At 41.6% G+C, this 18,358-nt stretch overlaps 1 protein-coding gene across 2 annotated transcripts in view; it reads left to right on the top strand.

The window, feature by feature from the left end:
* ntng1a (netrin g1a) overlaps nt 1–18,358 on the top strand; it is an 81,964-nt gene that overhangs the window by 23,605 nt on the left and 40,001 nt on the right. For both annotated transcript variants that reach the window (XM_070928367.1, XM_070928366.1), the window contains exon 2: nt 11,367–12,010. In XM_070928367.1, the coding sequence (XP_070784468.1) occupies nt 11,367–12,010 (644 nt within the window). The remainder of the gene's footprint in view (nt 1–11,366; nt 12,011–18,358) is intronic.

Below are 18,358 nucleotides of genomic sequence, written 5' to 3'. Positions count from 1 at the left end.
TAGGAAGAGATTTCAGAGAATCGATATCTCAAGTGTATCCTCTTGCTTTACAGCATTGTTGCTGGTGGTATTGAGGAGTTCCTTTAACTCAGTTTAAATGATGTATGATGACAGATAATTACATATTGCAGAATTTGATTCATTATTCAGAGGATTTTTGATGGCTGCCTTTTGTAGTGACTGTTGTAGTGACTGTTCACAAGTGTTTTAAACTGAAGAAAGAATTATTCATGTTGTCACACTGATAGCACTTTTTTTAAACCCCTTCCAAAAGTTTAAAGTGGTGACTGCAAGTGGTTACAACTGCTGATCGTACTGGGTTATTAAGCTTTTTTAATTTAACATCAGAGACAAAGATGTCCAAAAAGTCTAGTTTCATTCATTTTTGTAAATATACTAAGCTGTCAAGGATCATAGGAATAGTGCCATGTCAATATGTGTGTCCTTATTTTTCTTAAGGGTTCTGTGTGACTTGCCTTTAAAATGAGTGTGTGTGTGTGTGTGTGTGTGTGTGTGTGTGTGTGTGTGTGTGTGTGTGTGTGCGTGCCTGTGTGCCCACTTTGCCTGTCAGTGTGTTTGAGTGTCGTGATCCTCAGAGCTCGGAGAGAGGAAAAGGCCCAAGCTCTTTTTCCCAGGAGTCATCTGCCAATCATTTTCTCAGATTCAGTGGTTAAAAAAAGAAAAGGAGGGGAGGAAGGAGACAGAGAAAGAAGAATAAAAGGGGGGGAAAAGAAGAAAGTCTCCCTGTAGAATGACTAAATAGACCTTCAGTGATCTGACAGAGAGGCCTGGAGCTGAATCCCAACTACGCTCCGCACAGTTAAATATCCACACTGGGAATGCCGGGCTTTACCACACTATTGATTTTAATCATCCCTTAAAAGCTCTGACTTTAAAAAAATAAATAAAATAAGAGACCCTGAAGGCCGGCGTAAAGAAAATAGAAATCCAGTGAATCCGATAGACGACGACTGATTGGATTTTTTGACATCTCCAACACCCTCAGCTCCCTCACCTCATCCTGCAGACCCCTTTGAGATAATTACAGGGTGCTAAATTTACACCCCCCCGCCCACCCCAACCCTGCTCTGGCACTGCTGACCGAGACCACAGAAGCACTCATTAACGGGAATAGATTCTCCATGTACTCATGGCGGTCTGTAGAGCCACTAATGAGGGGTGAAGCTTGATTGAAAAGGCATTGCTAGGAGTGAAATGTGATGGCACTTATGTGACTGCAAGAGCTTTCGGAGTAAAGACTTGTGTGATGGACACTACGCTGCTCTGCTTGTCCTTCAATGGCAGCAGGCCAGATGAGAGGTCATTTTTCCTGGTGGCATTTATTTTCATCACTGCTCATTTTTTCGGTGTATTGTTTCTCAATGCTTCCGAATCAGAGCCTAAAAACTGTGGCGTCTGTCTAAATACTGTATCTCTCCATTGGCCTGAAGGTCGGGGCAGCCATTTTCAGAGGATATCAAATATCGGTTAAAGTAAAACCCTTAAAAGGCCTGATTTTTATTACAGTCCACCCACAGAAACATGGTCCGTACAGTCTCTTCTTCTCATCAGGAACTCAGTGTCTGGCAAAGCCTCTCTATTTAGCCTGAAGTTCCAACCCTGCTGATATACACTTATGTGAATGATTGTAACTTACAGTGTTAACAGGGTGTTCCTGGAGAATAAGACTAACACTGAGGCTGGTAGGAATGTACCAAATCCATGACGATCCATTTAATGCTTGTCAAGACAATTTGTTTGAATAACAAATATGAAGTGCATCCTGATGATTACATTTACACGAGGAGCAACATAAGCATTCATTGGATGAGCTCATTTTAATACTAAAATACTAATGTAGGTGTGATGAAAATAAACCAATATACAAAGACGATGGTATCAGCACTCAGGATGTGAGCAGGAACAGATGGATTGTTAACAGACATCTACATGTAGCTGAATGGCAGTCTACTTCCTGGCGACATCACATGACAGGGTGTCATGAAAATGATGAGGGAAAATATAATCATTCACCGCTAGGAGGTGCTAAAAACAAGCTAAACAACAACAAACCTGAACAGGGCAGAAGGTGTAATTCCACCATTGTTGATTTTTCTTTACTGCTCCCATTATTTTCTTCTATTCTTTCCATTTCTTTGTAGTATTTTTCAATTAAATTCAAAAGGGCTTTATTGGCATGGGAAACAAGCATTTACCTTGCCAAAGCAAGTGTGAACACCAAAGAAGTTCATTTTTAACAGCGTAGTGTATTTTTACAACAGCACTAATGAGAAAATCAAAAATTGGACATACTATGGTTTGTCCTACGCTTTGCCATACCAACAATAAGTGACGTCCTCTCTAATAGCTCAAATATTCCTATATGTTTTACTTCTTTCCCCACTGGCATGAGGACAGCAAATGATCTGTATCATGATTTGTAAAGTAGCCTTATTGTTGCAAGCAGTTCGGGGTTTGATCCATGGGGAAGAAACCGGGGCAGCTCCCTGTGCTGGGGTTAGCCTCTTAGCTTGGTCAAGGTGACAGAGATCCATGTCTCTCTGGAGGGCTTCTATACAGGATATGTAGCGTTATTATACCATTAAAAATACCCATGGATGGAGAGAGGGAAAGGAATGGCGATGGGGGATGGAGTGGTAATGAGAGTGTGATGTAGCCTCTGCTTCATGGTGTCGACTCCTGAGGGATTTCCCAGCTAAAAGATAAGGGGTGATCATGGCTGCAGGCTAGTCCTCTTTTTCCAGTCTTAATGTATTGTGAAAAATTTCAAAGTCTTTGTGTGATCTGACAGGACAGTTTGATTGAGAGATGTAGCATTGCAGCAGCCAGCAGATCGATTATGCCCTGGTGTATTGGCTCGCTGTAGAAATGTCATCTTAATAAAAGATGAATGACATTTGAAAATGGTCAAAAATAGCAGTGATCCATTCCTGATTTGGTGGGGGCAGCCATGTAGTCGTCTAAAATATATTTTCCATTTTGAAACTACAAAGAACCAAATCTACTGTGTACCTGGAAGCTGAGCAGTTGTATTTTCAATGTATGAGTCATAATGTTATATAATATAATGCATAATCCAAATGACTAGTTCTAGACAGCACTCAACCAAAACGTATTACTTTTTAACTTTTCTGTTGAAGTTACTCGTAAATTAATAACGTTCTGATTTTCTTTTGTAGATTTGAATAAAGGATAAGGCTTTGATTTTAAATTGTTTTAAATGGTACTTTTTCTCTTTCCATTTTAATGCAGTGGTATTCTTTAAATATTCGTCACACATAATGCATTGTTAGCTATGGATCTTCTGCATAAGACACCACCAACCAGGGTTACTACCACAGGGGGTACTTCTGCAGTTGCCAGGGGGTGGAAGGATTATAGCGTAGCTTGACTAATTTGAAATTATGTTGTTCTTTTATATTTTATATATATATATATATATATATATATATAGCAGCAAGCAGATAAGTTGCTAATGGTAGCTAATGGATAAATGGTTAAAATGGATACAAGTAAATCATTTCATACCTGTTACTGCTTCACACAAACAAGTTATTCAAATTCAAATAGATATTTAAAATTGTATGATACTGTAGTGTTTGTAGTTCAAAGATTAATTTCTATACTGCCAGACATCATTCATCTTTTCACTCCTTTTACATTAGATAACAAGGTCGTTCCATATAACACAACTTATTTTCCCCCCAAAGAATTATACACTTTGTGCTGCATGAATACGTTTCCTTAACTTAGAGTTAACTGTGTAAAGTGCTGTACTGTGCCATTAACCTGTCAAGTTAACTGCCTTTGTTAAAGGTATACTAACAGCCTTCAAACAACCTTTGATGGGTCTACTTGCATTGCTCTCACAAATATACCATCTCTTAAGTAGGGGATATTGTCCTGTCCTCCAAACCATATCGCTGCGGCACCCGGCGGGGCTTGCACTGCCATATAAAAGATAATGGAATATAAAATTGTTTTTATATCTTCAGAATGTGCAGAGGCTGCGTGTTGAAGGCTTTCCCTGCTATTGTTTTAAGGCTCATGAATCCTCTAAATCGCCGCCACTGATGGTGATGAACGCAACACGAGGACATTCACACATCGTCTTGCCTCATAACCCGCCCTCAGTCGACTGGACAGCCCGCACTGAGGTGCTTAAGGTGGTTGAACGGTGCAGCTCGTTGCCTTAGATCACTATTGGATTTCCCCCACCGGTCCCACAAAACGGTGGCATATTTCATCTGTTGGACCCTTCGAGCTGTCGGTCTGCAGGCCACTTCAAGTTGCTGAGGGTTGGTGGAGCACCAACGCTCTTTGAGAATCTGTGTTTGTGTACAACAGATGTTGCGGTGAGAATAACTTTATAGGTTTAATTCAAACTTCCTCATTCATTTTTTCTCAATTCATTCACTCTTCTTTTGTCCAACCAACAGCCCCAAACCCAAAATGATTCCATTTACAATGATGTGAAAAGAAAGAGAACAACAATCATTCAGAAACAGCAATTCCTCACATCTGAGATGCTGCAGCCAAGCTGGCTTTTTGTTTGATAAGTGACTAATAAAATGTATTGCCAGTAAAAGGACAGGGTGCGGAACAATTAATGATCAAACTTTTAATTAGTCAATTTTCTGTCGACCAATCAATTAATTTAATTAAAAACTAATATATTAATGTAAAAGATGAGGATCATGTATCAGTGCTGCACTACAATGTAAAGATGATGAGTAAACCAATCCTTTAGCTCATTTATAATTATTAATTCATGTTCCTGTGCTTTGACGATTTTGACCTAAAGGTTGCTGTAAAATTAACTAGTTTTGTCCAAAGCTGTATTAAAATCTATGAAAATATATGCTGAAACCATGCCTGATCTGAGACACACTTGGCAAGCTGGAGTGTGTGTGTGTGTGTGTGTGTGTGTGTGTGTGTGTGTGTGTGTGTGTGTGTGTGTGTGATTTCAGGTCCCCCATCACCTTGTTGACCATGGTCCAGGTCGGTCGACCTCCGGCCGACCCTGAGCCATTTGAAAATATGATTGTAATCCTTGTGAGGATTTGGCCTGGGTGTCTATTACCACTGTAATCTGTCACACTGGCATCCAATATTCATTCTACGTCCAGGTTAAGCCCCTCTTTCTGTCTGCACCACCCATCACCAAGGGAGAGAGAGAGAGAGAGAGAGAGAGAGAGAGAGAGAGAGAGAGAGAGAGAGAGAGAGAGGTGGGGGGGGGGGAATCCAGCAAAGGTGTTGGCATGACTGGAGAGAGAGAGGTTTTGAAATTGAGAAAGCACTGCTTCAATCAAGCCCCTGGGTCGGGGATGAGGAAATCTATCGTGGAACACAAGGTCTCATTAATGCAGCAGGGATAGCTTTAACCCCCAACACCCCCGTCTCACACACATGAACACACACACACACACACCTTGCTGAGGAAAGAGAGGTAAAAACATGGAAGAGAAATGGACAGATGTAAGGAAGGAGATAATGCATTTCTGGGGAGAAGGTGGGAGAAATTCAACATTCTGTATTATTACTATATTATATTTTACCTGTTGATGCAATGAAATGTTCACACACGTGTTACAGAGTTGTAATAGAAATATAGAACTTACAGTACGTATCCATTCGCTTGCTTTCTGAATATAAGTAAAACTGATGTTGGACTTTGTCGCAGTTTTTACCCATCAATAAGTTACGCTTATTAATCAGTTTTGGATATGATGGTAAATTATGGGTAGCCCTACTAGAGGCAGCTGTCCCGGGGGGTATGCACATCGTGTGCAATGGGTTAGGGTTAGGCTCCAGTCCTCCTTGACCTTTGACAGAACAGAAGATGGCTGGATGGATGGATAGTAGTCTAATTTCAGTAAACCAAAAGGTATCATGAGATATTCCTGTTTTTCTTAGGTATAATCTATCTTCATCTCTTACTGGCAGGAACTGTAGACTTTTTATGCCAGCACTCTCTTCTTGTTGCCATGAAGCATTATCCCTTTGTTAGCGAGTCTCCTATAAGTTAATGTTGTAATGATTTATGGACGTTTAAATGCAGCACATGATCGTTAACCTTAACGTATTTTTAACCTCTTTGGCAGTAAAAATTACTCTCCTAAAAGACAATTGAATCTTTACAGATAGCAGTTTAAAATGCAAAGCGAAGGATAAGAGTGGGAGTGTGACTTGGAAATGATTTGGATTCATTTCTTATACAATGCGGAGAGTGATTCTTACCAAACCTGCGAAGGCTGGAGCATGTGGTGAGAAAGCAATTTGTTTCCCTGATTATCTGGTATTGATATGTGTTTAGTGATGAACTCCTTCAATCACTCTCCATCTGTCTTTGTCTCTCTTCTGCTCTACAATGACAGCAAAGACAGGATGGTGTGTGTGTGTTGGTTGGATGGATCTTGGTCTGCCGACTGTAGCATTGTGTGGGTCCAAATTGCAGCTGAATAAATAAAACATAATATCAAACACAGACCACACATTATGCAATTAAATTAAATACATTTCTTGAAATATCTTAAATCAGAAGGAACAATATTTTATGTTACTATATTATATTCGTTTTGGTTTTTGACATCAGAATAAATTCATAGAGGGTGTATGGTGAAAAAGTCCTTATAACAAATGATCAGAACAGTAGTCAGCGCTTGAATCGTGAAAATGATTAACAATTTATATATTGTAAATGACAATATCAATGTCAGTATCATAGGCTGTGTACAATATGGGATTAGGGTTGCATCTACAAAATAGTTTCAAGGTTTAATTCATTTTCAGTTTGTTTTACCTTTAAAAAGGTTAGAGGGTGGTCAAACTGTGAAATGGACCGTTTCTGGCTTTAGATCCTTTGACAGTCTGAATGTTGATGTCAGTGTTCTTTCATCCAAAATGCACTGATAAGAAGCAGCCGATGAATACAGTAGCTAAAAAAATAACTAAAGCTCGTTCTTTAAACAGATATGCACTTTACAGTGTCGACATTTCTTTAATATATTTTTACTCCTTTTGAAAAAAAGGTTTTCAAATCCAAAACAAGATCAAATCCCATGTTTAGTGTGATTATCTTCTCTCAAGTTTGCACACTGATCATTTTTGTAATTGAAGGTATTAGAGGAAGAAGAAAAAGAGAAGAGGGAAAGGTAAAGATAGAGGGTGGATTGAATTTTCTATCTGGGTTACAAGTGCAAGACATCTGTCACACAAACAGATTTGTTTGATTGGTGGGAGCCCATCTATCTAGATGGCTTGTCGGCAGTTAGTAAATTTATATTCCCCCAAGTCCCATCCTCCATCAGCGTTACGGTGTGGCCAAGCCAAGGCTGTCAGCCACCACAGTCATATCTTATTTTAAAACCAGACACGGTCAAAACCTCTATAACTTATCTGCCTTACGCTTCTTTTGTATATGTATACCCATATCTGCTTTTCATGGATCCCACCTTTGACCTCTATACAATAACTGATGAGGAATATTACACAAATATTCCCTACCCCCTTTGTCAAAGCAACTTTTTACATAAAAGTTTGTTCTTGTTCTTAGCTCTTTTTAGTCAGGGTAAAGGTTGAAACATTTACAAATGTTACAAATGAGTTCAATTGCTTCAGACAAGTGACACAAAGAGTTGTCTTATCTCTGTGAGTCCATCTATCTGTAACATGCCTGAAAGCCTTAGTTGGCAAAGCAAGGGAGAAACACTTCCCTGAGACCTAAACACTACAAATAACGCTGGTCTGTGGAGTGCAGCTAAATGGAATTAGTCTAATTCATTATCCTCTATGTTACTGCATTGTTGGTTTTTATTCCTCCAGTCGGTTGGCAAAATTAGCCTGAACAGTTTGACAATAATGACGACAACGCCGAAGGAATTTAGAGCAGCTTCCTGATGAGTTGCAAAAATCCACCCACAACCACATAACATGTTGGTATACATGAACACCCACCTGCACACGCACGCTTGCGCCCTCACTATCTGGCTGCATCACAATGCTAATAATCGGATTATGCCGCTGTGTTTCGGGTGGGTTGACGGCATCTCTATTAGCACCAATTTAGTGTGACTTATCCGCTCCAGCAACCTCGGCGCTGGCTTTGTAATCTGCGGTGGCTGTCCCCCATCCTGGCCACTTATCATCACACTGGGATTAATAGAAACATCTTTTGTAATTACAGAAATGCTGCAGTGCCGGGTGCTGTCAATTATTTTAATGTGTGCCAAACCATTAATCGGCTAACAGAGCCCTCAGCGGTGCCCCACAGTAAAACAGAGAAATCTGCCATTGATTTTCATGAGGCCGGAGACTCAGCATTTTATCTCCTTTCTCTTCTCCGGGCTGACCGGTGAGGTTATTGATCTTCATAAAGGCAGTATTTTGTCGTTAGGCGAGAAGCGGAGGAGACAGTAATGAAAGGTTTTGAACCTGTGTGTTCGGGGGAGCGCTGGACGACTGGCCGAGGTTGCCAGGTGCTACACACAGCAGATTTTCAGCTGCTCGGCCACGGGGATCGATAGGGATACATCTTTGTCTGATTACAGAGATGTGCTGGTGAGGATGGCAGTTTGTGTGTGAGAGTGTGTGTGTGTGTGTGTCTGTGGGTGTTACAGTAATAGCTGATCACTGGATCTGCCTGATATAAACGCAAAGGAACAAAAAGCATGACTTCAGACATGAAACAATTGCTCACATAAACACACCCTAAGTAGTGTTCGCTTACTCTTCGAGCCAAAGGTGGAGGATACAACAGAGGCTTGGGCGTCGGGCAGTCTGTACCAAACTCACACTGGCATACTATGGGTTGATAGTGGCATGAGTGCATCTTTTATTTATAAGCTGTGGTGGAAAAGTTAAGTACAAGTACCTCAAAATTGCACTTATGTACAGTACTTGAGTATTGCTACTCTATACTTTATACTACATTTCAGAGTTAAGCTTACTACACTACATCTATCTGACAGCTAGACAGCTACTAGGAATTGTGAAGATTTTACTTACAAAACCAGTGAACATATTGAATATGATAAAGCTGTGTATAAAGTAGTTAAAATGAGCTCCACCTTAACTTGCTACAACATTAAAATGCTGCTTACAGTTTTTATGCATCAGTAATAAAATCCAATAATATCTTATACAATAATATAAGATATAAGTAATTCTATATACGGCCTGTTTCACCTCTGGCCGGACTCAGCATCACTGGACAGAAGTATGTTCTGTTGAACCCGTGACCACACCCAACAGTGATGTCAGCGAGGTGTCAAGCTAAACCACTGGAAGTCAACAAAGACAAGATTTTCAGGGGGTGTTACGTTGCTCTTTAAGTGCGATTTTACTTGTAATGGAGTATTTTTACATTGAGGTATTCATACTTTTACATAGTAAAGTATCTCTTTGCTACGTCGACCACCGTTTATAATTAAGAATGAAGCAAGACTTACTGTAGAAAAGTCTACACGTATGAGAGTGAGGAGATAATTGCTCAGTGTAAAAATAGAATATGGTGTAACTAAAAACTTGATTGCAAGGCAGAAATTGAATTAAAATATAAATGTCTCTGACAACATTTAATAGGATTTCAAGCATATGAGGGCACCATTCAAAAGGTGAAGTCCGAATAAAAAAAAGCATGTGAGTAAGAGTACTCAGTTAGTATTAAACAGTAGAAATACAGTATGATTAACTGTAATTAATGGGGGCATGCTCTCCTCTCTCCTCACAAACCTACACCTGTGCTCCTAGCAGAGCACTCCACTGTCACTGAATAACAGTTTTAGGTCTCCCTCGATGAATGCGCATTTCCAACAAGCCACAGCAACACAGTCAGCCATCCTGAATGCCAAGTGTGTTTTTTAGAGACTGTCCACGCCCCCTAAGCAAGTATAGCTGTCGCATATGAGTTATTACACATCTGTCTGTGGATGCACAGTGCACCAGATGCTGCAGTTAATGGCACACCTAACCTCCCACTATGAAATGGTACACTAAAGCCCAAGTGGAATTTTCCACTTGCCAGTCTGCCTTCTTCCTCCTCCGTTTCCTCCCAGCCACCGCTGTCCAGCGCTGGCAGAAGCCTGTAGGGGATGGTCCAGACAGGATATTAATGGGGCCCTTCAACAGTTAGAAGGCCTGACAGAGCCCTGTTTCATTGTCACCTTGCCTTGGAGGACGGGGAAAAACTTGCAAAGCTTATTAGCCGAATGGAGCTGTTTCTCCCTCTAACTTACTCGATCTCTGCCTCACCGCTTCATTAGACTGTCTTACATCAGAGGTCTGCTCCTCTACGTTTCCTCACTACATCCCCACACTCACTTCCACACACACACACACACACACACGCACAGGGTGACATCTCCCACCTAATCAAGAAGTGGATTATCTTGTCCTGATAAATTGGAGCTTGTAGCACTTGAAAGGTCCTCTTGGAGGAGTGCCTCCTCCCTCTGACAGCTAGATGGAGCCCCCAGGGAGCAAGGAGAGAACATTGCCTGGTAATGATTTGTGGTAAATCGGACAAATGTTTTTAGAAAGACCTCCTTCAAGCAAGGGGATGAATTTAAAGATGGCAAAGAAACTCTAAAAACCGCGAGTCAAATTCAGACATGAGAGGTCAAAAAAGACATGTATTAGCCCTCCATGAAAGTTTTGATGGAACTGATTAATGGTCCAAAATATTTCGGTGAAGTCAGGTGCACAACCTGTTTTAATGAATTTACTCAGTGTAATGAATGAATCAAGTTGGAAAAAATAAATAAGGTACAAGAGCAACGGAAGATACCTGAAGTCCCAAAGAGCTCACCCAAAAATATGACTGAAAACGAACAGTTTTTTCAAAGCTATTCATTTTATCAAATCAGTTTCAGAGCAGGAGAAAACAGACATCTTAATTTCAGGACCGGGAATGATATGACATGATCTTTGTAGTGACATGGTGTAGTGACAAAAGAGAGGAGGAAATGCGCTGTAATGACAAGAGTTAACAGAGGTGTTGGCAGACTCTTTAAAGATGAATGTGTAACATAAAGCTACGAGGCTTCAAATATTCATATATGGCTGCACACTGCACCCAGCAGAGCATGTGACATGATACCCTCATTGTGATTCAGCTTTAGTTTCGTGTAAAGCTTAGAATGATTCACAAATCCCTAAATCACTCTCCTAATGCCATGGTGGTATATGAGAGATACAACGCCATGCTTACATTGAGTTCTCTTCATAATCAACTCTGAAAATGGCCTAATTTGTTCTTGTTGTTTCTCGTCAAGACTTAACAACTCTCCATTACTTTTTCTTCCTCCTTCTCTGTTTCATTTTCTCTGCTCTCTCTCTCTATGTAGGAGAACCCCTACATGTGTAATAATGAATGTGACGCCAGCACAGAGGAACTCGCCCACCCTCCGAAGCTCATGTTCGACATTGAGGGCCGCAACCCCACAACCTTCTGGCAGTCAACATCTTGGAAGAAGTACCCAAAGGCCCTCCTGGTCAACATCACACTATCTTGGAACAAGACCATCGAGCTGACCGATGACATCGTCCTCACCTTTGAATCAGGCAGGCCTGAACAGATGGTCCTAGAAAAGTCTCTGGATTATGGACGAACCTGGCAGCCCTACCAGTTCTATGCCACTGACTGCCTGGACGCCTTCACCATGGAACCCAAGACGGTGCAAGACCTGACTCAGCATACCCTGCTGGACATCATCTGCACTGAGGACTACTCACGAGGTTATGTGTGGAAGTATGATAAAACAGTGCGCTTTGAGATCAAAGACCGCTTTGCGCTGTTTGCTGGGCCCCGGCTCCACAACATGGCTTCGCTTTATGGCCAACTGGACACTACCAAGAACCTGAGGGACTTCTTTACCATCACAGACCTGAGAATCCGTCTGCTCCGACCTGCTACAGGAGCTACAATGGTGGACGAGAACAACCTGTCCAGATACTTCTATGCCATCTCTGACATCAAAGTCCTGGGCAGGTAAGACCTGAATTCTTCTGTACATATGCCATGTGGTGGACTCAAGGCTGGATTACCAGCTGGGCATAGCAGTAAATGCTCCAGGGCCCCAGACCAAATTTGAAAGGAAATTGCCCCAATCAATTTGCCCCGGGATCGATAGAGGTCCGACAAGAAATTTTAACCCTTGGGTATCAGTATCAAGTTAATCCAGCCATGTGAATTCTCTAACACGTTTAGGACTGATAATGTAATGATGACTCTTATCAGTTGATACCTCAGTGGTTTTTCTGTGGTTTTATTGCCGCAACAGTACAGCTACCCAATAGTGAAGAAAAATGCGTTTACTGTTACCATTCTTTCCAATTAGGCAGCGGATCCATAATGATGTGCAGAGTTCACCAGTTGTCAGCATGTCTTAATTAACAAAGCTGCTTACGGCTTGCTGAAGCACTCTATTTTGGACAGCAAATTCACTCAGCTGTCTACTCGCTCATGGAAGACATTGGAGGTAGCATTTCAGCCGTCAGGTCACTGCACGTTGTAATTAGTGTTTGATTTACGGAATCCATAGAGGGTCATATAACATGAAAATAAGACGCCATTATACCTTTAGCGGAAAGGCCGACAAAAGTTTCCCCCTGCTTCTTGATGACTACTACAAGAGTCACTGGGGCATAGACTTAAGTGGATCTGTTTTTACACTGAGTGCTTTTTCAATTTAACAGATGTGAATATGGTTGTAGGGGTGAAGATTTAATTACTCTTGTTTTGCTTTTCACACATGAGAGAATCGCAATACAGTACAGAGTGGCGTAATGTCACAACAGCTTAAAAATTGTGCCACACTGTGGCTCACAACAGTGGCTGTGTTACAGTGTGCCTCGGCCTGAAGATAGACTAGATTACAAATAGAAACATCAGTAGTGACCTGCTCAGTCACAGCAAACATGCTGTAACCAATGTGGCTGTGTGAAAAAAATAAATCAAAGTTTTCGGTTAAGTGAGAGGATTAGCGTCAGGTAATCAAATAAAAACTAGTTAGACCTCAATTGTTTATACTACACTGGCTAATACGTAGTTGTACTGTGATAATATGTTTTCTGCTGTGACATTATTTGCATTAATATTGTCAAATGCCTTCAAGCTATTTAATGAATCTCTAATTTGTTGATTTCCTTAATATGCCATTAAAATGGAGTACAGCCATACTACACATTGCTCTAATGCACTGTAAATGGGCAGGTACCCTTGAGCACAAAGGGCTATGATAATGAATGCCTCGCTCAGAAATTGAATTTTTGACTTTTCTTGTGATTGAGAAGGTCGTTCAGCAAAAATAACTGGAGGGAATTTACTAACACAAAAGAGTTGGACGGGGCATCCATTCAACACCCGCTGAAATGAAGGGGGCTGTCATAAGCACAGATTATTTATTCTATCTGACTAATCATGACCGAACTCATACATCCCTGTGGGGCTGTAGATTTGAGCAATGGCTGTGCGCCACCATTGGGCCGCTGTCGTTTACCAGCCCGCTGCTTTTAGAATGACACTCGCCTGAGAAATGTCCCCCCACTGTTTACCAAAGGTAACACACAGTTCAGTCATAATGAGATACACTCAACACAGAGAGGCTTCACTCTCCTTTTCCCCCTCCCATGGCGAATCACTGCTCAGCCCCTTTCTCCATGCGTCGTATACGAGACATAAGCTCCTTAACCCCCGGAATACAGTTCTGTGAGACTCGGCGGGAGCGATTTTGCAGGGGCAGTGAGGTTGAGTCTGGCATATTTCACTGCGCTGGACTCAGTTGCCATCCGCCTGGATCAGGAGTGAGAGGGGGTGTGGAGGCAAATACAGTAGGAAAGCTCGCAGATTTTCTGCCCTTGCCACAACAGTGTGAGAAACAAAGAAAGGAACCTAAGCTCTTTGCCAAAGTAGGTCAACCTAGAAAAGATAGAAAAAGGAAAGGAAGAAGCTCAACTATGCAGGGGCAGACCTCTCTGCATCTGTAACATGTAGCTAAAGTTGTTACAGGGAAGCCCGAAGTGTCATGCATGACCATTCTATTATGGCTGATTACAAGGAAGGACCAGACCAAAGGCACTGGGGAGAGAAAATCGATACAAAGAATTTCAAATCAAACCAAGCATGGAGCTGTGAGATGGATGTGAACAATGCATACAGCCCAGTGACTTAAACGAATTTGATACCCTCTCTGTTTTATTGTATCAGCAGTGCTAAGTGGGTGTGTGGACAGAGAAAGTACGGAGAGTTGGGAGGATTTTCTAATTATCTGCCATATGAGTTTGGCATAATTGCTCAGCCTCTCTTTTCTACATGCTTTACAGTAACTGCAGCCTGCAATTCGGCCAACTGTCTCTCCCTCTTTGCTCGATCTCCCCCTCCTCTTCCTCCCTCCTGCATGTGATCAATACAGTGTAATTAAAGCTGGAGAAGATTCAGGATACTAAAGGATCTCTTTCTGGTTCTCGGTTCCTCTCTTTCGGCTCTGTCCCCCGCCCCCTGCCTCGCTCTATTTCTCCTGTGCAGGGTAGACCTGCCTCTAAAGGGGCTCTGGGTCCCTGACTTGAATTATATACGAAGACCCAGCCCTATTCCATTTCTGTACCACCACTCAAGGGATAAACACCAAATGCATACCTGCAAAAAACCCGCCACAAACAAAAAAATACACCTAATAGCAAAAACTGTTGTTGGGATTTTTGGCACTACTTTTACCTCATGCCTCATGTTTTTTTTGAATTGCAGAAATCAACAAGGACAATCCTTTTTATAGGCCAAAGTTTTAAGTAACCTCCCAATCTGGCAACAGACTTGTGCTATTAGTTGCAAACCTGTTTCCTGCTGTCAGTGCATAAGAAATAATGTAAGCTCCATATCCTGAACTAAATTTCCAAATTGTTTCTACCCTGTTTGCATACAGCAAAACAGAAGATACGGAAAGTAAAGTTTGGTTCACCAATTTATCCATGAACCTGTGCGAGTTGTGATTCAATTTCCAAAGCATATATGTGCCACTGGGCATTATCAGGGAAGGTCAGAAACAACCTCAAGGGTTCACAGTCACTTCTGACTGCAGGGTAGGTAGGTAATTCACTCGAAGGGGCGAATTATTAGATGCACCAACATTTTTCTGCTCTGGATTCCCCATCAGCCTCATGGAAAGAGAGTCTTGTTCACTGACTGTGAATCTCCACACTGACGATGCACCCCATCATCTTTGGATATTGCCATGGACAACTCCCGGTCTGGTTTTAATTCTCCCTGGGTCTGATAGGGTTGAGCTCACTCGCAGTACAACTTTGGCGATTCAAAACTCTTGGAAAGATCCTTTGGATGTTAAACAGAGGGAGGAGTGGGCTCAACTCGTTGCCTTTGTATTTAGTCTCTTGAAATCCTTTACGATGCCACCAACCCGGAACAAAAGTCCATTGAGTTCACAGACGAGCACTAACAAACTTTCTTCCATTCTTATTTCATTCATATTCCATTCTTTTTATTAAATCATTGGCAACAGTCCACTACACACGCATTTCAGCCATCAAACTAACATGTGGTGTGGGTCACTTCACAACACATGCCAGTGGTGGGAAACAGCCCATGTGTACAGCTAATATCGTTGAATATGTAGAGACCAGAGTCACAGTGACATTGGTCTCTCTGTGGATTCAGCTTTTCTTTTAGAATCAAACATTGCACTCTGTCAAAACAATCCTTTAATAAAGATTTGTTACATCCTTTCTCCGTAAAGTGGTTGTACACTTGAGCTTGTTTCTCAAACTGATTCTACGCAACTGGCAATATGATAACTTCTATAGTCAGGAAGATTATTTCTTTCATCGGGTTTACAGTAAACTGATTTTTGTAGTATTTTGCCAACTTTAGAGATGCTATTTCTCAGCTGGGAACAGTAACTTCCTGACTCCTGGTGGTTACTGTGCAACATGTTTTTACACTTTACACAGTTTTTGTACAGATTTCACAAACAAGACATGACTTGTTTATTATTGAGCTTTAGAGGTGCTGGTATGCAGATTTATTTTACCTTTATACAAAGCCAGACTAGCTGTTTCTTCTGTTTCTAGTCTTTATGCTAAGCTAAGATAACCAGCTGCTGGTTGTACAGTAGCTTTATATTTAGCATTCAAGAGAGTGGTATTAACTGTTACTTTAAGCATTCCTACTACTCTGTTATATTGTTGTCCACACTACTACAACCCACTAATATCCAGAAGTACAATAAAGCAAAGCTTTCATCTGAGGTGTACACAAATAAAACAGATGTAAAAGATTAGACATCTCTCCCACAGTGCATGGGTCATACTGTTGGTGCATTCTAATTGCCGTGTAGTTCAGAGCATGTGTGCTTTGGATACAGCTGTTTCAACTACAGATCAGCAATTTGGTGAGTGATGGCTCTATCGAATCTCCCCTAAGGGAGGAACAAACAAGAAGTCAATCTGCTTTTTTTTCCTCTCCCTCTCCCTCCACACTGCTTGGCTTGCTCTTAGGCCTGCCTGTAGTTGACAGATAATCTATTTGTGCTAATTTCATGTTTCTTCCTGCCCACTTCCCCCTTGAATAAGTCATTCCACTTGTCTACCCTCCTTAGTCTCTCTCTGTCTGTCTCTCTCTGTGCCACCATAAGCATCTATTTACCTTCCGCTGTGCTCTGCATTTCAGCCTTTTTTTTTTTTAATCGGCAGTCTGCATTAGTCATTGTGTGGGAGAAGGCCATGTTTGCGGGACAGGCCAAGCGATTGGTCCAGATAACTTGGGCCATCTGTTAACACCCACGCCACATGTTAGTTTTATGGCTGTAATTAAATGACCCGCAGCCTTTTGTTGGTCCAGCGAAAATGAGTTAAGCAAGGTAACGCCAATGAAGCTATAAGTCAAATTGTGTAATGTATGTCTCATATTTACTGTTGAATTATGGGAATGGAAGTGGAGCGTCCAGGGGTGACTCATCAAAGAGGAAATATAGGAAGTAGAAGTAGTGATGTGGTTGCCACTCAAAGGCCAGAGCTGTAAAGTGGGTGTAATCATACACCCAATTCATTCTGCCCTCATTTATCAAGCTGTCACTTTGCTGTCCACACTGCCACTGTTTCCATATGCTGTTCCAGCTCACGTTAAGATGACATTGCCTTCATCAGACCATTATGACCCAGACTGTGTGCCATAAAGGGAGAGATGATTAATTGGCTGGGGAAAAAAAGAAAAAACGAATTGAATGCAAATTTCTATTCATTTTGTTGACTAATCTTTTGTGAATCAGTTATTGGTGACACTACAAACAACTCAATGACATCTAACTTGACAAGGGGCCACAATTAGACACTGCTTTTTTGTAAGCAAATAAAAACATTGAATCTGTAAAGTAACAAGTAACCATAGCTGTCAGATAAATCTAGTGAAGTGAAATGTAAAAGATTTCCCTCAGAAAAGTAGTGGAGTAGAAGCATAAAATGGTAAGTCGCAAAATTGTACTGTAGTGAATGTATTTTGTTACTTTCCACCACTGTTTGAAAGGTAAATGGTTTATTTTGACGACTGTGTGGTGGCCTTTTGTGAATGGAGTGATTAGATAACACGCGCACATTGTCAAATTAAATTGTTCTGTGGCCCGAGTCTATCCTCTGACCTCCGCTTGCCTTCTCCCCTCCCTGCTCTTGTTTATCCTCCTTCTCACTTCAAAGTGTGCAGGGAAAACTGTGTGTTTGAGTCAGTTCAGTTTGAGCTGCCTTCCCACACTTGCGGGTCCACCGGGAGAGGAAGCGTAGGATGGTTTACTAACTGGTGGTTTGCAGCTGAAATATCGTCACCCTTCTCATCGCAGGGTCGTGGTTACCTCTCAATATTTTGTGTCTTTGTTTCAAGACTCTATTCAGCTTTGACTGGATTTAAAGAAATCTACAGTAGAATAGGTGGGTTTACTCCTGATATGAGGACTGAGAACCAGCAGTGCCCCACCTGGCAGGCAAAGGAAGAGTAACTTTTGTCCTAAATACATCTGAGACCTTGGTTGACGTCACTGAAATGAAGGTTCATTTATCTCCATATGACACTTTACCTCTCTGTATCTCCTTGCATCTGTTACTTGTTACTGACAGAACTGAAAAGGCAAATCAGTCGCTGCCTCAGATGCCACCAAACAGCCCCAGCTGCCTCTCTATCCCCTTTGTCTTTTCTTCCTCCGTCCATCAGCACCTACATCACCTGTTGCTCCTGACGTCTGTCCGATCTGTTTCTCTACCTCTCCGCCTTTGATCCTCCTTCCTCGGTTTGGGTCTAGCTGACGCCCTCCCTGCTTGAGTCTGCCAAGTGGAGGAGCTCAAA

This window comes from Enoplosus armatus, chromosome 21 (assembly GCF_043641665.1).
Source record: "Enoplosus armatus isolate fEnoArm2 chromosome 21, fEnoArm2.hap1, whole genome shotgun sequence".
Lineage (NCBI taxonomy): Eukaryota > Metazoa > Chordata > Actinopteri > Centrarchiformes > Enoplosidae > Enoplosus > Enoplosus armatus.
This window is presented reverse-complemented; position numbering and strand designations above follow the sequence as displayed.